This window comes from Haliotis rubra, unplaced genomic scaffold, assembly GCF_003918875.1.
Source record: "Haliotis rubra isolate DU_JTF1 unplaced genomic scaffold, ASM391887v1 Scf55, whole genome shotgun sequence".
NCBI lineage: Eukaryota > Metazoa > Mollusca > Gastropoda > Lepetellida > Haliotidae > Haliotis > Haliotis rubra.
This window is the reverse complement of record NW_025767246.1, coordinates 1,154,403-1,176,716: the sequence shown is the minus strand read 5'-3', so window position 1 is coordinate 1,176,716 and position 22,314 is coordinate 1,154,403. Positions and strand designations below refer to the sequence as shown.

The following is a 22,314-nucleotide window of genomic DNA, read 5'->3' as shown; positions in this document are numbered from 1 at the left end:
CATTTTGAAGTTACCAGTCCTGATGTCTGGCTGGGGTTTGGGCTTATTTCATACACTGCTAAAGAGCTATCGGATGCATTAAAACTCATTAAAAATATTGCCTTTTAAAAAAATTAAAATATGAATGAAGTAAATCAAATACAATTGTTTATATAATTCAGGTCTGTATCTAGAAAAGGACAAATAAACATTTCAATGACAGACTCCAATTAATAGAATGAGTAGAGCTCTGAGCACATCTGAGTAACAATGGGGGTAGAGGCAAGAGTATATCTTTGATATACCTGAGCTATATGAGGCATTTAAAAATGAGAAAAGCAACAAAATAGGGATAATAAATATGTTGAAAAATATTTTAACTCAGAAAAAGCACTAGATCATCCACACAGAACATCAAATTTCTCAACAGATTAAGAACATGTAACATGTTATATTTGGGATTACACTTTCTTAACATGGGTACATTGTGTGAAGCCCATTTCTGGTGTCGCCCGCCATGATGTTGCTGGAATATTGCTAAAAGCGGCGTAAAACCAAACTCCGTCAGTCAGTCAGTCTTTTGTTGGGTTGAGTCCCATCCTGGATTCAAACCCACACCCTCAGAATCAGGCACTTAATCGCCAGTACACAAAGCCAGCCGTCTAACCCACTCAGCCACCGCAACTTCAAAAAGTACTATAATCTGTACTTTACTCAGAAAATGACATATGTTACATTTGACCAGTTTCTAAATGGCTTTGTGTAATCAGATTAAGAACACATGTTATAACTCAACCGAAAAAGTACTAGAATCTGTACTTTACTGGGAAAGTGAAAACCCAAATATAACATGGTACACTGCTGTCTAAATGGCATTGGGGGCGGTGGGGTAGTCTAGTGGTTAAAGCGTTGGCCTGGGTTCGAATCCCCACATGGGTACAATGAGTGAAACCAATTTCCGGTGTCCCCCGCCGTGATATTGCTGGAATATCGCTAAAAGCGGCGTAAAACCAAACTCAGTCAGTCAGTCAGTCTAAATGGCATTGTGTTGATCGAGACATTTGTCCTTTCCTTACCTTCCATGATAATGACAATGACTATTATTTTACACCAATTTCAGCAACAATGGTGGACACCAGAACAGTGTTTCCATGACTACAATTGACAATTAGCACCAAATGATTTGGTCTACTGACATTCAGCATCATTCTTAAAATGATACCAATACACACAGATTAATCACTGTCTTGTATTGATCAGCAAACATCCATACGTGACAATAAATCTTAGAATCGATTTTATCACCCAACAATCTCTAAATGGCATTGCAAGCATGAGTTGAAACATACAGCCTTGAAAATTACACTAGTCTGCTAGTATACGACTACTAAACAGTGCAAGCAAGAATCAAATGACAGTAGCCCTCATTGACAAGCACATTCAAGTACTGCTGGCTAAAAGATCGAAAATCAGAAATATCGTCGATGGGAAATATTTAACGATTATCGTTATGAAAATTGTGTCATGTAATATCATACATGATCATTTGTGATGAAATTTCAATTCATTCACAATACACAAAGTTGGGTCTTTATTTCTGGGCTGCTTCTCAATTATATTCATGATTATGTTTGTTAGTAATCTATGCATTAATATGTCACCAGCGATGTAAATTATGTTGATTTTTTTCAGATAATTTTTGACATTTTTACTCCTAGTTTATTCTCCAATATTTATTGAAAATTGATATTTAAGGAAGAGAGTTTTTATGGATGTCAACTTCTTTATAACGAGGAACACATATCAGAGTAGGTCCTTACTCCATCATTAGGTGAATGTATAGTATGAGGCAGAGAGCATATATATGTACATGTAAGAACATGTTCTCTGCCTCTTTCTTCCTTATGTGTATCACTTCTAAATGCCATTCAAAGACCTAATCGCTATTTAGTTAGCCAGCCTTACATTTAAGGGCCATAATTACAAATCTATTCCATGTTTCAAGTTTGCAACAAACAAATAAAAAAAATTTAAAATATAAAAATTCAAAAAAGAAGAAGTTTGCAACAAACAAGCAGATAACGTAAACATGAAAACATTTTTCTCTTGATCAAGCTGGACTAGGAACAAACTCTGGAGGCTAGCGAAACATGGCATACACAGTACACACGTTCTCTGAAGTAGTCTTACAAGAAGAACTACCCAGGCAGAACAGAGCCGTCTAATACTTATAACCAACAACCAGTATTAACTTGTCAAAAAACATCCTCCATCAATGTGTGGTCTTGAAAAACATTTTACGACCTTTGGGGTTTGTACTTTTAGCATGTGAACAGTGTCAAATGTCTCGCCTTCTCCATGTCATGTGAACAGTGTCAAATGTCTCGCCATCTCCATGTCATACACGTCAGAGATTTTTGTATTTCTCGCCATCTCCATGTCATACACATCAGAGATTTTTGTATTTCTCGCCATCTCCATGTCATACACATCAGAGATTTTTGTATTTCTCGCCATCTCCATGTCATACACGTCAGAGATTTTTGTATTTCTTGCCATCTCCATGTCATACACGTCAGAGATTTTTGTATTTCTCGCCATCTCCATGTCATACACGTCAGAGATTTTTGTATTTCTTGCCATCTCCATGTCATACACATCAGAGATTTTTGTCTCCTGTGATGACAATAAACCATAACAAAATATTTCTGAAAAAAGGGAAACTTTGGCAAGGAATGGAAGTGACTAAAAACACAAACATTGTAAACCTATAAAACATTATTTGTACCATTCATGCATAACAAAAACAAAGACGCATATCAAAATTTAAAGCTCCAAAAATATCTAAAGCTACGACTATCTTTAAACACAAATAAATAAAGTCTGATATTCATACACATATATGTGAAAAACAAAACTAGATTTCAGTATAACATGATTATCATGATTATCATCACAGTAAATGACATTCAATCATCATGATAATACAGTTCTTGTAAACAGGACAAACAGATACATTTGGTCTATGTCTTATATGCAACTGTAAGTCTGATTATGATTATTTTCAAGGATATTACTTCAGGATTACTTGCCGATTATGCATTTCAAGTTATGTCAACCTAAAGTATCACTGTTATAATACTGGCAAGACTTTGATTGAATACCATATATAGCTATCTTTGATATATCAATACACGTTAAGTCTTGTGAAGTCGTCAAGCGCTAAATGTTGTTAGTTAACACACATTAGATCATACTCATCATAATATCAGCAGTATGGAGAAAAATATACAAGAATAACCTTCCTATACAGGGGCGGAAATAACCCATTGCCTGACGCCCGAGTCCAGTGTGTTTTTCTGTCGGGCAAGCAAATTTGTATATCACACTGTACCAGTGTCCAGTTGACTTTCCAATATTAATTATGTTGTTTATTTAAAAAATCAACAAGAAAACGGCCGGTATAGTGGAAAAATTATCAGGGCAAGTGATTTTACATGTGCCACTGTACCGGAGTACACTAGCAATTTTAAAGTTATTTCCACCCCTGTTATAATATGGAAAATCCATGACAAAATTGTCAATATGTTGTGTTTTGTGTCAGATTAACAATTATTCCATGTTTTTTGCTTTGATTTTCGACAGAAAAATATTCCTTGTGTTTTGTGTGAAATTGTTGCTGGAGGGAGTCGGGGAAAACATAGACATTGATGCCATAAATGTTATCATAAAATTTGATATAAATAATTATAAGACATGATTATTCTTATTACAGAATTGTTCTTTTTTTAAGTTATATTTTAGTGAGGGATGCAGAAGAGGGGTGCAGGTGATGGAATGACCAAAGTGTGGCATGAGGATCTGTAAAAGAAGTTCCTAAATCAGTTAAAAACCTGCTAAATCATTGTTCCCTGTTTTGACTAATTCCATTTTGATCATCAGTCTAAATGCTTTTACATATTACTCATTGATTTAAAAACTTCCTGATCACAGATCACAGACCTTACAAATATATATGTGTCTCATCCAACCCCTATAGCATACTTAGTCAACTCGGATTCTGTAGCTTAAGACAGTGGGAGACAAACGCATTGCACTTTTGAATGTAAGCTTCTCTGTGGACGCGGAAGTGCGCGACATGGTCCGAATCATCCCAACAAACACTCCACACATCTACTCCATGCTGCTTACGGCGGTCAACGACTTCTTGGACATCTTCATGCAGAATCACGCGGTCCTTTCGAGAAAACAGGAACAGTTGTGGGTACCTTCCTTTGTCTTCACAGATGCTTTCATACAAGAAAAATGGGTTTCCGGAACCCTTCTCTTTTCCAAGAAATTGTCCGATGAGCCTGGAGAAGAACAGATAGATCATGATGCAGAATCCAAGGATGTATTTCAGGATGATGTTCATGCGAAGTGTAGCCATGAAAGCCTGAGCAGCTTTCATTACCCTCCTCTTCCCTGGAGCACTGTCAATGATGCAGCCCTTCACCTGCAGCTGATTGTATCGCTCTTGGGAGTGGAGGAAGTCGATGATGTGGCAGTAGACGAAGCAGCCACCGTTACTGAAGATGTGGAACACGATCTGGTGATCCTGCAGGTTTTGTTCAAAGATAACATCAAGGACCTTCTTAGCAATAGGCTTCAGCAGACCAAAGTTGTAGAACATAGCTTCTGTCGGAAAGATATGGCGGATCGTGATCAATCTGAAAAAAATAAGAACTATAATTTTTTGAAGGTAAGGGCTTAAAGGCATTGCACAAAGATTTAATTTAGATATTCTAATATTTGCAACCAAACATCACAAATAGCATAAAAAATAAGCCATTTTATCTACACCTGCCCTCTGGATAATATTAGGCCCCAAGCTTCCAGTAAATGTCAGTAAAATTTTAGCATTCTCAATTTATGAATTAACATGGTTTGTGCGTGTGTATCTGCAAACAGAAACACACACACATGTATAGATTAATAAATATAATGTAATATAAGAATATACAGTGCACTCTGTCTAATTCGGACCGGCTTGGGACCGAGTAAAAAGTCTGAATTAGACAGCAGTCCGAGGTACACAGATTTTAATGATATCGGCGATTTCATCAGAAATTTCCTATATCGATGCTTGAAGGCTTGAATTATTCCCTGGTCAAGAGGTTGGAGAACTGACGTTGTGTTGGGCAGAAGATATTTTACTGTAACATTGCTGAACACTATGTCTTGAGGGTGGGAAGGAGCATTGTCAATGAACAAGATTGTTTATTCAAGGTTTATTGGCCAAACGGACTTCCTGCTCAGTCCGGATCATAAAGCAATGTTTTTACGTGTAACTACCTTTTCGGGCCGACACTTCGAAATAATGAGAGTCCGAGATACAGAGCTTGTTCATTATGACAACAAAGAAGGATTACGTCGGGACCGTAAGTTCAGTCCTGTTTATACAGCAATCCGAGAAAGACAGAGTCCGAGTTGGACAGAGTGCACTGTATACAGAAGAAAGAATCAAGATATTAATTCTTGTCAAAACTCCTATATGTACATAAGATCTTGCTCAATGGCTCTTCAGGTGTAATAAAAACTAAGCACAGTCACACGCATAATGGTAGTGTCTGTCTTCATCAAGCGTATGACGCTACAGCTACGCCCTAGCTCCAGAGATCAGTTTGCCGACACTAATCGACATCTGGTGGCAACCATGATTACATTCAATCTAACAAAAGTACTAGAATCTGTACCATCTGACCACTTTCTAAATGGCATTGTGTATTCATCATTACACAGGATAAATAATCGGCGATGTCACAGTAAGTTGGGCGTGTGAGTGTGTCCCTTTAATGCATTAAGATGATTGATACTAACATCATTATACAAAATTATGTAACATTAAACAGTCTGTTGCAATTAATACATTGTTATTGGGATATTATTATTCTCTTTTAATATAGAACAGCACGATACACATCTTATCCTGTTGTCTTCCCATGTACAGGACATGACTCATCAGTCTGTCATCTGGGAGTGACAACCGATGATCAATCACAATGTCAACATGTTCATCGGACTTCTTGTCTTAATCTATCAAACTGTCTCAGTGAGAACGGAATAGGTCAGCTCAACGGATTTAATGCTAAGGCAAAATTATCTTCAGTCCTAATCAGTAGTATATAAGTACTGAACTGAAAGTAGACAAAGAATGCCAAACTGCGACTGAGAGACTGTCACCTTCTCTTTTCGTAGATTTCACTGTATTTTGCTAGATGTTTGTCAACACAGCCAGCCCAGCCGAGTAAAATGATGACAGGTCTCTTCTCTTGTATATCTGCTTCTTCGAATACAGCAAAATTATCCTCAATTGTCAAGTCGACATCATCTGCATCAGTAGCCGGCAATGTGACTCTGAACTCGTGCTTGCTGGACGCCATGATTGTTGTGATAGTCTCATGACATACAAAGTGGTGGTTGATTGGTTTATAACGAAACAAGTATCCAATAAATACACCCATTCTTACTTAATAGAGGTTGATATGAAACACGCTATACCATTGGATGTATCTTTGTGAAACAGCCAATTGGATCGGCGCTTTCATCCTCCCACTAACCAAGATGGCGGTATAGCAACTATGTCAACAACACGCTGACAGACCTCCTATCACAAGAAATAGCGCAAAAATATTGACACCAACAGGTCCTTTCTGAGTGAGTTGATATAGTCATGGGGGAGTGCAAAGCAACAAACAGCTATGTCAAGAATCATGAATCTCCTTCAAGAATGGGACAAGGGCTCCAAATCTGTGCGAAAGAAAATACTTCAAGATTTTATCATGCAGAATCAAAGTAAAACTGGACCGGAATTAGAACAGGAATTCGCACAAGCAGCTAGCCTGTTTCTCACAAGACTTACAGCCTGGTTACGTTTAACGTATCCTTAGTTTGCGTGGAGATTGTTCTTGCTATTGACTACTCTGTTTATTTATTGCCTATTTATAGTTATGTTTTGATGTTCCCCTCCCTATAAATAAATGACCAGTCTCTAACTAATGTTCAGATGTATAATTTTCTGTTTACATTTATGTTTTTTTGCTAGCCTCTCCCTTTTTTTCATTTTTCGTGATTCCCCATAATCTCCTTTTCTTATAAGGAATAACGCCGAAGACCCGGGTTCGAATCCCCACATGGGTACAATGTGTGAAGCCCATTTCTGGTGTCCCCCGCCGTGATGTTGCTGGAATATTGCTAAAAGCGGCGTAAAACCTGTGGCAGTCAGTCTTATAAGGAATAACCAGTCCTTTTTTAATGATTAAACGATTACTTGCACAATTACTGGTGAAATCCTTAATGAATGGCAGATACATGATTGGCACATGTCTTCATGAACAACTGTGTGCAGTGTCCATATTCCTGTCTGCATCTAGTGGGTAAGTATACTTTATCATATGATGGATAGAGTTACTGATGCAATACAACATATCATAATGATCTGATAAATATGCAAATTAAGTCATTTAGCGGGAACCTTTATCAATATTTCTATATAAAAAATAAACTCCTGTTTTTGATTACTTCAGTGCTGAATCTGTTTGAGATCAGACAGTTATTTTAAATTTCACAGCCTCAGTATAAAAAGCATATAATAAAACATTGCTATCAAGAAAACATTTCATTTTTTATATGATGTATGCTAAGAAAATAGAGGAACCAGAAGAAACAATGTCTACAAGATGTATCACCATACTTTAATCATGTCTCTCAGAGTAATATATTTTTTGTCATCTGTTGTACTGATTATGATTATCTTTGTTTTGACTGAAGTTCAAAATAATAAATTGACTTGTTCATATGTGAGTAATGAATTTGTTATTTGTCATCAGTCACAAGTTCATGGCAGAATTTCTTGAGGTTGGAGGCGTTCTGACCCTCCTTGAGGTCATAGGACTGAAACAAGCGAAGGAAGCAGACAAAGCGCAGGCTGTCAAGTGTATACAGCACATTGCAAATGCTGGCCGCAAATACAAGGAACTTGTGTGCGAGAGCTATGGTAGGATCATCTTTCTACTATAACAGAATATTTTTTCAAAGTATAAAGTAACGCCATACAGTACATAAGTTGTTTTACTTTCATTAAAATATTGAAGAAGATATGAAGTTTATACATATTGTTCTTTTTCAGCAAACATTTCAGCTGTATAAACATTGGCTGTCATGCTTTACAACATGATCCCAACATTCTATGTTCTACTGCATGTTCCTCTAATACTGTGTTCTTCCACATGACCCCACAATACTGTGATGTTCTGCATCATGTTCCCACAATACTGCGATGTTCTACATCATGTCCCCACAATACTGTGATGTTCTGCATCATGTTCTGCATCATGTACAATACTGTGATGTTCTGCATCATGTTCCCACAATACTGTGATGTTCTGCATCATGTTCCCACAATGCTGTGATGTTCTGCATCATGTCCCCACAATACTGTGATGTTCTGCATCATGTCCCCACAATACTGTGATGTTCTGCATCATGTCCCCACAATACTGTGATGTTCTGCATCATGTCCCCACAATACTGTGATGTTCTGCATCATGTCCCCACAATACTGTGATGTTCTGCATCATGTCCCCACAATACTGTGATGTTCTGCATCATGTCCCCACAATACTGTGATGTTCTACATCATGTTCCCACAATACTGTGATGTTCTGCATCATGTCCCCACAATACTGTGATGTTCTGCATCATGTCCCCACAATACTGTGATGTTCTGCATCATGTCCCCACAATACTGTGATGTTCTGCATCATGTCCCCACAATACTGTGATGTTCTGCATCATGTCCCCACAATACTGTGATGATGTTCTACATCATTCTGTCATGTTCCCACAATGCTGTGATGTTCTGCATCATGTCCCCACAATACTGTGATGTTCTGCATCATGTCCCACAATACTGTGATGTTCTGCATCATGTGCATCCCACAATACTGTGATGTTCTGCATCATGTTCCCACAATACTGTGATGTTCTGCATCATGTTCTCACAATACTGTGATGTTTTTGCAATCATGTTCTGCATGCACTGTGATGTTCTGCATCATGTTCTCACAATGCTGTGATGTTCTGCATCATGTTCCCCACAATACTGTGATGTTCTGCATCATGTCCACAATACACATCATGTTCCCACAATGCTGTGATGTTCTGCATCATGTCCCCACAACACTTTGATGTTCTGCATCATGTCCCACAACACTGTGATGTTCTGCATCATGTTCCCACAATACTGTGATGTTCTGCATCATGTTCCCACAATGTGTTCTGCATCATGTTCCCACAATACTGTGATGTTCTGCATCATGTTCCCACAATCCCCACAATACTGTGATGTTCTGCATCATGTTCCCACAATACTGTGATGTTCTGCATCTGTGATGTCCCCACATGTTCCCACAATACTGTGATGTTCTGCATCATGTTCCCCACAATACTGTGATGTTCTGCATCATGTTCCCACAATACTGTGATGTTCTGCATCATGTTCCCACAATACTGTGATGTTCTGCATCATGTTCCCACAATACTGCAATGTTCTGCATCATGTTCCCACAATGCTGTGATGTTCTGCATCATGTTCCCACAATGCTGTGATGTTCTGCATCATGTTCACTCAATGCTGTGATGTTCTGCATCATGTTCCCACAATGCTGTGATGTTCTGCATCATGATGTTCTGCATCATGTTCCCACAATACTGTGATGTTCTGCATCATGTTCCCACAATGCTGTGATGTTCTGCATCATGTTCCCACAATGCTGTGATGTTCTGCATCATGTTCCCACAATACTGTGATGTTCTGCATCATGTTCCCACAATGCTGTGATGTTCTGCATCATGTTCCCACAATGCTGTGATGTTCTGCATCATGTTCACTCAATGCTGTGATGTTCTGCATCATGTTCCCACAATACTGTGATGTTCTGCATCATGTTCCCACAATGCTGTGATGTTCTGCATCATGTTCCCACAACACTGCAATGTTCTACATCATGTTCCCACAATACTGTGATGTTCTGCATCATGTTCCCACAACACTGTGATGTTCTGCATCATGTCCCCACAATACTGCAATGTTCTGCATCATGTTCCCACAACGCTGTGATGTTCTGCGACAGGTATCCGTGCTGTGGCTGAGTGCCTGGCCAAGTCTAAGAGTGAGGAGACCCAGGATGCGTGCCGGAACTTGCTGCTGATGCTGGGCCAGGGTAATCCCAAGTTTGAGATGCAGGTGTACAAGGGTCTAATTGCTCTGCTGCCATGTAGCTCACCTAAAGCCCAGCAGATGGCAGCACACTCACTCAGAGTTGTACAGGTAGGTGTCGTAAACAAAAGGTAGGGTCGGCATTTACACGTTAAAGCGTTAATGAGGATCCTATGGACTTCAAAAGTGCTTGGCTGTCAGCACTGTGTAATGGCCAGTGAAATCAGTGCAATGTGCAGTGTAATGACAAGTAATGTTAGAAATCAACGGGTTCCTGGTTTTTTTTAGCTTACTATTGTACTTGCTACACTATCTAAATGTTTTGATGCCACAAAATCAATCTCCAAAAATTGACAAGCACCCTTTTGACTTCAATGCATTTTTCAAACATTGCCAGCTGTGATGGGCAGTCACCTTCTGTAATGATCACTGATGTCAGTGCTTGTCTACTAGCTCTGTTTCATGGTGGGGTAGCCTTATGGTTAAAGCGTTCGCTTGTCATGCCGAAGACCCAGATTCGATTCCCCACATGGGTACAATATGTGGAGCCCATTTCTGGTGTCCCCTGCCGTGATATTGCTGGAATATTGCTAAAAGCGGCATAAAACCATAATCACTCACTCACTCGCTCGCTGTTTCTTGACAACTGGTGTGTTTGTCTTTAGGCAACAGTGAGACAGGCAAATGTCAGTGTGGTGGAGCCGTTACTGAACCTACTGAAAACTCTCCATCTAGAGGTACAGTTTGAAGGTAAGGTACAAGTGATATACAGTTGTTAGATCACAAGGGTGTACGCCCATTGTCTCAGTGGCCATTATTCTGCATAATTACCAAGGACATGCTCTGCGTCATGATCGGACAGAACCCGTGAAGATCCGGGTTAGAATTCGCCTTCAGCAACCCATGCTTGTCGTAAGAAGAGGTGACTAACGGGATCGGATGGTCAGGCTCATTTAAAATGCTGACTTTGATCGCTGGATTGTCTGGTCCAAACTTGATTATTTACAGACCATATAGCTGGAATATTGCTGAGTAGTTGGCGTTAAAAGATATGTGGTTACATAATGTGAATCATGTTCATGAAGAGTCACAGTATAAATCATTTAATGCTATCTGGAGCTCTGTCTAAATGTTTCACATGTCAAGAAATGCTGTTTGGCTCATGAGAAAATCGACCGGACATGTCCTTAGATGTCTATTCAGAGAGTATTGTTTTCTTAAAAGATCTGATTATACTGAGATGGCACTGACCCATTCCTTACTACTGTGATGTTTGCAGCTATTGAATTGGTCAAGGAGCTGATGGACTACGATGTGTCTACCAGTCTGCTGAAGGGTCTGGTGGCGCTACTCCGACCAGCCAAGGAGGACAGTCTACCCAGGCCAGAGATTCTTGAAGGTTCTCCATAAGCTTCACTTTATAACCCAGACATTAAAGATGATACACAATCTCAGCCATTCTCTTCCCACAGAGGTTACTCCTGTCATATTTTCCTGCGTAACCTCTGTTCTAATACGGCCCTTTCATGGTGTGAGCGTTCAAGACTCGTGATTGGAGGCAATCAGATTTAGTTGTGCAATCAGCGACATTGTTTCAAAAGTGATCATTCGCAAGGCCTCGGTAATTTCCGTATGCTTCGAGAAAACTAAACTTCTTCCCCTGCGCGATGCGCAAACGTTTCTTCTAGACAGAACTCAGTCATGTTATGGCGGATCAGTTCGGTCTCCATCGCCCTCGTTGACAACGGACAAGCTAGCCATTAAACGTCTTGTGTGTAACATCAACACAAGTCCCCGGCAGATGGGGGATATTTGTGGCCCCACATTTGCTTGTGTTAGTCAAGTTGAATCTAAGTCGATGTAACACGTGTTCTGATTGGATAGAAAGAAGGGAGATAATTCGTGTTGCGATCTTTTGCCACTAGGGGATTTTACGAGAACCGGGAAATATGGCCGTATTAGAACAGAGGTTCGTAGGAAGATATGACAAGTAACCTCTGTGAGAAGAGAATGAATCTCAGCATAAAAAAAAATAGTTTTCTGGTGATAATTTGAACCTGTGATGAAATGCATTAAAGAAAGTTGTAGTGCAGTGATATCTTTTGGATTTCTGTGCCAACCTTTCACATGCAAGGCCTGCAGTAAATGTGCAGATTACAGAATACTCAAGGGTTTTCGGTTAACTTCATGGTTAAAGCTTTTGCTCATTATGCTGATGGTCGTTCAATGGCCCTCCTCTACGGGTACAATAAGACAAACAAGTCTCTGAATTTTGATAGAGGCTCCATTTAAACTTCATATAAACTGAACATGAACCCCAAATGAGCTGGAGATTCAGAACTGCACCTGTAGGAAATCTTGACTTGCTTCATTTAGGACTATTGCATTACATTTATTTTGAAGGGTTGGGTGGTTGAAAAAATAGATCATTTCAGAGACTATCAGACATACACGTTACAATGTATGGAGCTCATTTCTAGAATCCTCTGCTAATATGTTGCTTGAATATTATGAAAAGCAGTATAAAGTTTACAAACTCTCTAACTCAGAACTAAACAGTTAAAGGTTGCTACCATTATTTTTCTTGATTTCTTTTTCTTTATTTGTTGTTACCATAGTGAAAGCATCTGTATGTGCACTGTTACATAGTGTTTCTGCCAACAGATCCTGATGTTCCAAAGATCAGTGCCCCTCTACCTGTGTACGTACAGCAAGCAGCAGCAGCTAAAACTATTGGGTAAGCTGGTTGCCATGACAACACAGAAATTGTGAGAGCTTAGATTTAACATTTTGAGGACACATACAAAACTCTTGAAGCTGATACAAAATAATGCCTGGGAATTGTAGCTCTCCTAAATGTTTAGTCAGTAGTTTAATGGATCAACAATGACTGTCACTGAACAAAGTGTATATTTTTTGCCTTTTGTGATGTTTGCAAATCATATTTTTAAATATTTAGTGTATTTCTCTTTTCTGTCATGTATATGAAAATTAAAAGTAGAATTATAAAACTTAAAGCAAAATCTGATTTCATCAGCAGAAAAATGTATACCAAATTTCATCTCCATCATTCGAACAGAAATCAGAGCACAGAATGCACTTTCAAAAGAGTAAGGGCATGATCAAGTTGAAAAGCTCAAATTGAGGTTAAATTTCAAAATATCTCAAGAAACTGACTCCATTACTAACTACAGACGCTCCAAAATTCAATACATTTGGAAAGAGAGTCAAGTAGAGTGTATTTCAAGATGGCTCCCATAGCAGCCATATTGAAAATTGGATTTCTGATGTCTTGATTAACTTAATCAGTTTTCAATGAAAGGAAAACAAAATTTCAGGAGCATCAGATATATTTGTTGATGGTTTTTTGGAGAAGATTTTTTCTCACATGGACATCACTACTGACCCTGACATTGATCGATGATGGACAAGCTGGACATGATGGAAGCTCACTTGAAATTTATGCTGTATGCTGATAGTGTTCTTGCTTTTATTTTCAGCATCCTGGCAAGAGACAGTAATGAACTTGCAGAAAAACTGATTCAGGTAAAGCTTTTAATTAGTTGATGACATGAGTGAGGGAGTGAGTTTAGTTTTAGGCTGCTTTTGGCAATATTTCAGAAATATCACGGCGGGGGACCCCAGAAATGGGCTCCACATATCGTACCCATGAGGGGAATTGAACCCAGGTCTTCGATGTGATGAGAAAACGCTTTAAGTTGACGACATGAGACCTTAATGGTATTTTATCAGTTAAAATGTTGATCAAAAGTTATGAAATATTTTTTTTCTTTAACTTTTTTTGTTGTATTGTTTAATGACTTTTAGCTACAGCTGATGAAATTGAAATAGAAATAGTGTTGCCATGGTAATTTTGAGTTTTGTCTGACGATATTTGCACACCATAAATGCTTTCAGATATTTGTCTGCTTGTCTAATGTGAATGCCTTGTCTTTTCCAGACCCGAGTGGTGCACAACCTGATGTTTGCCATGGGTAACCAGGACTACGCTGACAGTCAAAGACAAGCCAGCATCACACTCGAGGTTCGTCACCCACTCACACTGAAACATGTATACCATCCGTGAAGATCCGGGTTAGAATTGGTCCTCAGTAACCCATGCTTGTCATAAGAGGCGACTAACGGGATCGGGAGGTCTGGCTCGCTGACTTGGTTGATACATGTCATTGTATCTCAATTGCATAAATCGATGTTCATGCTGTTGATCACAGGACTGTCTGGTCCAGACTCAATTATTTACAGATCGCTGCCATATAGCTGGAATATTGCTGAGTGCGGCGTTAACCAACAAACCAGCAAACAAATATACACCGAGAAAACGGTTAAGCATTGCAGCTTCCATGTTTTGTTTGTTGAGAACTTCCATGTTTCAACTCATTTCTATGCAGAGTTGTGTCCCTTGGGAACACCAGGAACCTGTGATCATGCGTTTGAATTGTGTTTGGCTCAGATTATGTTCCTGGGTTTGTCAACACCATACCCATGCTTGTAAACCAATTTCACTTCATGTATTATCATCCCTGCCACAGAGTGGGAGGGTATATCGATGCCTCATAAACAAGAAGAACGCCTCCGTGGTGTAGTGGAAGTTAGAGCGCCCGCCCGAGAGCGGAAGGTCGCTGGTTCGATCCCCGACCGCGCCATACCAAAAAGACATTAAAATATGGTACTGGTTGGTCCCTGCCTGGCGCTCGGCATTAATGGGTACAACAAGGACTGGTCGGCTTGGAGTCAGTATAATGTGTCTGAGTGGGGTATTCATGCTTCACTGCGGCATGGTATCTCAGTGGGCTAGCACTATAAAACCAGCTTAAGTCTGGGCTAGTAGCAAGCAGCTGCACATACACATACACATGCATGCACGCCATTATATGAGTGAAATATTCTCAAGCACGACGTTAAACCCAATTTCCCCTGGTCCAAGATGGTGGGGACAGATTTTCTCTCAAAACCGTTATAGATAGGGAAACCAAATTTGGTTTGTGTGTTCAGGACATGAATGCCTTGATGGACTTCGAAAACGGAAACCGTGTTACAATTTGTTACAGAGTTATGGACCCTTGTCATGCGTTTCTTAACTTAGTGGATGTTATCCCCAATGGGGACAGATTTTCTCAGTAACCGTTATAGATAGGGAAACCAAATGTGGTATATGTGTTTTCAGAACATGAATGTCGTGGTGGAGTTAATATAAACAGGAACCGTTTTACAATTTCTTACAGAGTTATGGCCCTTGTCATGCGTTTCTTGACTTAGTGCACTTTATCTCCAATAATTGGGGATAGGTTTTCATGACATGAATGTCATGGTGGAGTTAAAAAACAGGAACTGTGTGGCAGGGGATATTGATGACCATGTCTTCTTGTTTAGAAATATCCTCATAAATATCTAAGAGTAAATGAGTGAGTGAGTGAGTGAGTTTGGTTTTACACTGCTTTTATCAATATTCTGGCAGTGTCTGGGGACACCAGAAATGGGGGCTTCAAAACACATTGTACCTGAGTGGGGAATCAAACCAGGGCCTTCGGGCATGACAAGTGAACACTTGAGTGGTTAAAGCATTTGCTTGTCACACTGAAGACTGGGGTTCCCCACATGCCTACAATGTGTGAAGCCAATTTCTTTGTGTAACCCGCCATGATATTGCTGGAATATTACTAAAGGCGACGTAAAACCATACTCACTCACTCACCCTCCTCCCTATAATAAATGACTTGCCCCTCAGAGGAAGTGCCCCCAAAAATGCAACAAAAATGGCCACCCACCAGAATACCCATACTGCCAATCCACATCAACTGTCATTAAATGGCATATTCTAACCGTTCACTCAGTTCCTACATATTCTATTTATTGTTTTCCAGTATTTCTGTAGGACATTTCCAATTGTTGACGACCATGTTCGAGACGCCATGGGAGAAGCTTTGTATGATCTGTTTATGGTGAGTGAATCAGCGTTTTGTCTGTACATTGAAATCATAGATATGAATACTGATGTGTAATGTATAATTGTTAGTGCTTTTATGTTTTTCTTGTCTCTCATGTTTTGGAAATTCTGTGTCATAATATTCAAATCAGTTATTGAAAATATGGAAAAAGAAAGTAAATGTGAACAATTAATTATCTTGTTGAATGTGGTAAGTGAATTGGTTAACCAGAAAATTACTAAAGGTTCCCGTTTTTATTGTCATTGTCATCATTATCTTTATCATCATCTTCATCATCATCTTTATCATCATCCTCATCATATCATCATCTTCTTCTTCATTATAATCATCATCACCTTCATCATCATCATCACCATCATCACCTTTATCATCGATCATCATCTTCTTTATCATCATCTTCATCATCATCTTTATCATCATCTTCATCATTATTATCATCATCAATCATCATCATCATCATTATCATCGATCATCTTCATTATCTTTATCATCATCATCACCATCATCATCATCATCATCATCATCATCATCATCATCATCATCTTTATGCATGTTGCAGGCAAACCCTGAGACCCTGTATGTCAACATGAACCACATCCAAGCTGATGTCCTCATCTCCAACAAAGTCAACATCCCTAAATGTGAGTACCAAGATCATCCCTAACAGGGTCCTTTACCAACATCACATGATTTGTCTGACTGTGTCATCGTGCCCTGATCACATGACCCGTTGTTCATACTGTCGGTCACTAGTTGACAAGGCCTTTGCATGATTGTTTACAAGCTGCCATGATCTAGCTGAAACATTGTTGACAGGCATTCCCACATCAAACACCACAATAAGATTTCAAAATTTTGTTCAAGGGTTGGTGTCTTTCAGGACAGAGGTCCTTGGTTCTTATCACCACTCATGACTACAAGTTTAATGGGATTGTATTTTAGCTAAGTTGGTTGTTCATGGGATTGTAAAAATAATATTTATATGGACACATTCTGTCTCATCTTTCTGCATAAATAAAAAAACAGTTTTAAGACTGTACATTATTTCCATATAGAATGATGATATTTTGATTCTTACTCTCAGGAACTAATCATTTGCAGTAGATCTTGTAAATAATTAAATGAGAATTTCAACCAAATCAAATAATCCTAAAAATAAACCATGTCAGAACCTAAGTACAGTGTTATCCATAAGTGTTTAATGATCAAACCCAAGAAAGTCGGAGTCCGGGTTAGAATGAGTCTTCAGTAACCCATGCTTGTCGTAAGAGGCGACTAACGGGATCGGGTGGTCAGGCTGGCTGACTTGGTTGACACATGTCATCGGTTCCCAATTGCGCAGATAGATGCTCATGCTGTTGATCACTGGATTGGCTGGTCCAGGCTCGATTATTTACAGACCGCCGCCATATAGCTGGAATATTGCTGAGTGCGGTGTAAAACTAAACTCACTCACTCACTCACTTTAATGATCAAGTGTAAATAACTGTCTGATATTTGCATATGTGTATTCTCAATGCTGATTGGTCAATCTAGATGACATCATGTGTTTCATTCTTGTGAAAAATACCATATAAGGTCATCCAATGTCCATGATATCACAGATTGATTACATCATCTGAACAATAGTTGGAAGTTTCTCCGAAGATCTGACTTAAATTCCATGCGTTTTATTGACATTTTAGCTCTCATAATGTCAGTGAGTTATTCATTAAATAATCTACAGAAAATTAAGAATGATGAATAATCTGTCCCTTAATTATGAGTGAATCACAGGAAATCCCCACTAAAGGCCTGGATTAACACAATTTATTACAGATTCAAAAGAAATTAATATTTGTTCATATTACTAGAGAAAAATACATGCCACAGCAGATTAACTGTTTGAAAGAATCAGGTGGTCTTAACTTTTTTTGAGTAGCATATGAACAATTTCAAATGCAAATTGTTGTTTCACTGTTGTTGACCTGTCTGTTGGTTGTTTTTCAGATGAAGGTATGGCCCTTTGTAACAAACAGCAATATATGTACAGTCTGTGACTTTAAACTCTGGTCCTAAACCCGAGTCTAGTAACATTTTGTTGGGTCAAGTGTGATCATCTGATTACCCTAAAGAGTACTGAAATTGATGTGACTAACCAAATTTGGGTAACCTGACTCAGAATTTTTAGCACAGACTGTATATATATCTTGACACTGACTGAGTTTAATCTAACGTCAATTGAAACCCTTGGTTATGTTGTTTAAGAATCAGGAAAACAGTTTTGCTATTAGGTCCATTTCCAACTGATATTTATTCAGAAATGAAACATGTAAAAATATCCTGCTCTTCCTTGTTTAATGTGGGTATATCTCATTGTGAGAAGTCAGGTGCTCGTGTATATGTATACAGAGCATTGATGTGTAGAATGACGTAGTTCCTTCCATCTTCGGTAATTCCATGTGATATATCTCCATTCTGTTACCATAGATACCCTGGACATATTCTCTACAACAGCTTCCAATTTATTTCATTTATGACTGAGATAAAGTATATGTCAAATAATAGACACTGACAGGAATATCTGAACACCTTTGCTTATCTAACCCTCATGCAGTGTCTACAGAGCACATTATATATTGGATTAGCACAGTGTATACAGAGCACAATATATACTGCTCTGGCATATTCATTTTCACAGAGCACAATGCATACTGGACAAGCACACTATGTACTAGATTAGCATATTCATGTATATACATGAATTATCCAGCATAAGCATATACCCAGTAGATGTATACTCAATGCAATATACCTGTGAAGATCCGGGTAGGAATTGGTCTTCAGCAACCCATGCTTGTCGTAAAGGCGAGACCTGTGAAGATCCGGGTAAGAATTGGTCTTCACCAACCCATTCTTGTTGTTGGAGGTGGCTAAAAGGATCGGATGGTCAGGTTCGCTGACTTGGGTGACACATCGTATCGCAGTTGCATAGATTAATGTTCATGTTGTTGATCACTGGATTGTCTGGTCCAGACTCGATTATTTACAGACTGCTGCCATATATCCGGGAATATTGCATATACCTGGCAGATGTATACATACGACCATATATACTGGACTAGTGTTTCCCCCAGGATCCTAACAATGAGGGCAACAGAATGTGGCACCCTTATTCAAAAAGGGGTATTCAATGGCAGATTACCAAGTATTATGTTAAGTTGTTCATGCATATGATTCTTAAAGGCTCAAAGGGCACAGTTATTTGACTTAACTTCAGCATGAAACAGAAACTAAAAACCACCAAGTATTAATATCAATTATTGTGTTAAAAAAATGGCAGGACGTGAAGTTAAAATGGCAGGGCGCCAAGTTAAAATGGCAGGACGCCAAGTAAAAACAGCACGGCGCCAAGTAAAAAGGGCAGGGCGCTGCATCCTGCTAAAGTGTCCTGGGGAAACACTATGAGTGAGTGAGTGAGTTTAGTTTTACGCCACACTCAGCAATATTCCAGCTATATGGCGGCGGTCTGTAAATAATCGAGTCTGGACCAGACAATCCAGTGATCAACAGCATGAGCACCGATCTGCGCAATTGGGAACCGATGACATATGTCAACCAAGTCAGCCAGCCTGACCACCCGATCCTGCATTTTACGACAAGCATAGTCGCCTTTTATGACAAGAATGGGTTGCTGAAGACTTATTGTACCCCGGATCTTCACGGGTTGGAAACACTATGAACATGTACATGTATATGTTCATGTATACATACAGATTATGATATATACTGTACAAATATATACCCAGTTGAGTGAGTGAGTGAGTTTTACGCAGCTATATGGCGGCGGTGGTCTGTAAATAATCAAGTCTGGACCAGGAAATCCAGTGATCAACATCATGAGTATCGAGCTACGCAACTGGGATACAATGACATGTGTCAACCAAGTCAGTGAACCCGACCACCCGATCCCGTTAGTCGCCTCTTACGACAAGCATGGGTTACTGAAGATCAGTTCTAACCCGGATCTTCACAGATCTATACCCAGTAGATGTATTCAGAACATGATACATTCTGCACAAACATATCCATGTATACGAGGCACGATATGTACTAGACATGACATGCATTGCTCATGGATCACAGTTATACTGACTAGGACTCTGGGACATTTTTTATGATTCGTATACAAGGTGAGTGAGTGAGTTGCGTTTTACGCCGCTTTTAGCAATATTTGAGCTATATCATGGCAGTGGACACCAGAAATGGGCTTCACACATTGTGCCCATGTGGGGAATCGAACCCGGGCCTTCGGCGTGACGAGCAAACGCTTTAACCACTAGGCTACCCCACCGTCCCTCTTATACAAGGGACCACATCCGTGGTGTAGTGGTTAGAGCGTCCGCCCGAGAGGGAAGGTTGCGGGTTCGATCCCCACCGCGATCATACCAAAAGCGCCATCATATGAGCTGAAATATTCTCAAGCACGGCGTAAAACCCAATTTCACCTCACCTCTTATACATGGAATGATATGTACATGTACAGAGAATATGCTGTATTAACAGCACAATATATACCAATGACTGAATGAGACAAGGAGAGACAGGTAATGAAAGACACATTCAGATTGAAAACAGGTTGTTTTTGTCACCATGGACAGAGTTACATTGTGTGACAATACAGTGTTTGTACATTCTAACCCGAGTCTAACATCGTGTAGCACCTAGATGTGTGATGTGCTCATATTAACACTAGGTACAGAGAGATGTGTCTAGTGAAGTGTGCTGTAACCTGATAGACAGCTCTATTTAGCTGAACAAGAATTCTACAACTAGGATATTTCAGTCTTTATCAGCTGGTTTACAAGACCAACAAACATTTTTAAATTTGTAAGGAAATTAAAATGACAGTGGGCAATTCTTTTTCAAATGTCTTTGCGTTATCATGGTGTGAATTGAAGACAAACAAGAGAGAGTTCACCTTTTTGTTAGAAATGGTGATCACTATTGTCATCAGATTGTGTTTGACTTAATGCAGGAGTTAACTCAGTTGTGTGACTGACATGTTTGCCCAAATGTAAGTGGTAGAGGAAATGGTAACAATTAATAAAGATTAAAATTATCAGGAACTTGTAAGCAGTGTCCTTTATAAGCATTGATGCATCCATAAATGTTCTATCCCACTTTAGGTTAGCTTGGTGAACACAGCACTGCAAATATGAAACCTTATAACAGATAACTTTATAGCCATGTATTCACAACGCTAATCTAAAGTTGGGCTGATCAATGTTGAAGTACAAGATAGGGTGGTCCTAGCTAAGACTGCTATGTAGAAATGGGTTCTGATATAAAAAGAATGTTTTTCTAGATGTGTTTTTGTCTGTTACAGTGGTGGAGACAGTGGACTAGAGGTTTGATTTGTTGTTCAGCGTCATCTTCATCGTCTTCAACATCTTCATCTGCTGCCACACTGGCTGTGAAGCTTGGTGTGGACACATTGATTGTGATACACTGTACCCAGCTAGCATTTCCATGTAAAGAGATTGATGAAGGATCTTATAAAGACATGTTTATATTGTGAAGTTTGTATATAGAAATAATATTGAAATGAAATAACCAGCGCCACTGGTGTTTGTTTTCTGTTTCCATAACACAGTCAAGTACAAGTGACTACTTAATTGACAAGGGGACCGCCTCCGTGGTGTTGTGGTTAGAGCGTCCGCCTGGAGAGCGGAAGGTCGCGGGTTCGATGCCCGACCGCGTCATACCAAAAGACGTTAAAATATGGTACTTGTTGATCCCTGCCTGGCGCTTGGCATTAATGGGTACAACAAGGACTTGTCGGCTCGGCGTCAGTATAATGTGTCTGAGTGGGGTATTCATGCTTCACTGCGGCATGGTATTTCAGTGGGCTAGCACTATAAAACCAGCTTCAGTCTGGGCTAGTACAAGCAGCCGCACATACACACGCATACACACGCATGCACGTCGTCATATGAGCGAAATATTCTCAAGCACGACGTTAAACCCAATTTCACCTCACCTCATTGACAAGGGTGGCCCACCTGTGACGACCCTTGTTAGAATTGGTCTTCAGCAACCCATGCTTGTAAGAGGCGACTAATGGGATCG

At 39.4% G+C, this 22,314-nt stretch overlaps 2 protein-coding genes across 4 annotated transcripts; one reads left to right on the top strand and one right to left on the bottom strand.

The window, feature by feature from the left end:
- Window positions 1-1,477: 1,477 nt before the first annotated feature.
- LOC124253719 (transmembrane protein 53-like) lies at window positions 1,478-6,403 on the bottom strand. The gene is made up of 4 exons (XM_046687533.1): window positions 6,202-6,403; window positions 3,736-4,688; window positions 2,244-2,246; window positions 1,478-1,915 (listed from the first exon to the last, which is right to left on the bottom strand). Exons 1-2 carry the CDS (start codon window positions 6,399-6,401, stop codon window positions 4,028-4,030), a joined length of 861 nt encoding a protein of 286 aa, XP_046543489.1. The 5' UTR covers window positions 6,402-6,403; the 3' UTR covers window positions 1,478-1,915; window positions 2,244-2,246; window positions 3,736-4,027.
- LOC124253718 (armadillo-like helical domain containing protein 1) lies at window positions 1,925-21,804 on the top strand. 3 transcript variants are annotated; one of them, XM_046687532.1, is made up of 14 exons: window positions 1,925-2,038; window positions 6,780-6,898; window positions 7,326-7,394; window positions 7,848-8,014; window positions 10,152-10,348; window positions 10,903-10,987; window positions 11,517-11,636; window positions 12,902-12,974; window positions 13,738-13,783; window positions 14,199-14,282; window positions 16,120-16,197; window positions 16,763-16,844; window positions 18,193-18,198; window positions 21,572-21,804. In XM_046687532.1, the coding sequence occupies exons 2-14, from the start codon at window positions 6,801-6,803 to the stop codon at window positions 21,589-21,591; spliced, it is 1,125 nt and encodes a 374-aa protein (XP_046543488.1). In that variant the 5' UTR covers window positions 1,925-2,038; window positions 6,780-6,800; the 3' UTR covers window positions 21,592-21,804. The 3 variants fall into 3 exon arrangements, with proteins under 3 accessions (XP_046543488.1, XP_046543486.1, XP_046543487.1); XM_046687530.1 differs by lacking the exon at window positions 1,925-2,038 and having other exon boundaries at window positions 6,566-6,898; XM_046687531.1 differs by lacking the exons at window positions 1,925-2,038; window positions 18,193-18,198 and having other exon boundaries at window positions 6,566-6,898.
- The last annotated feature ends 510 nt before the right edge of the window (window positions 21,805-22,314 follow it).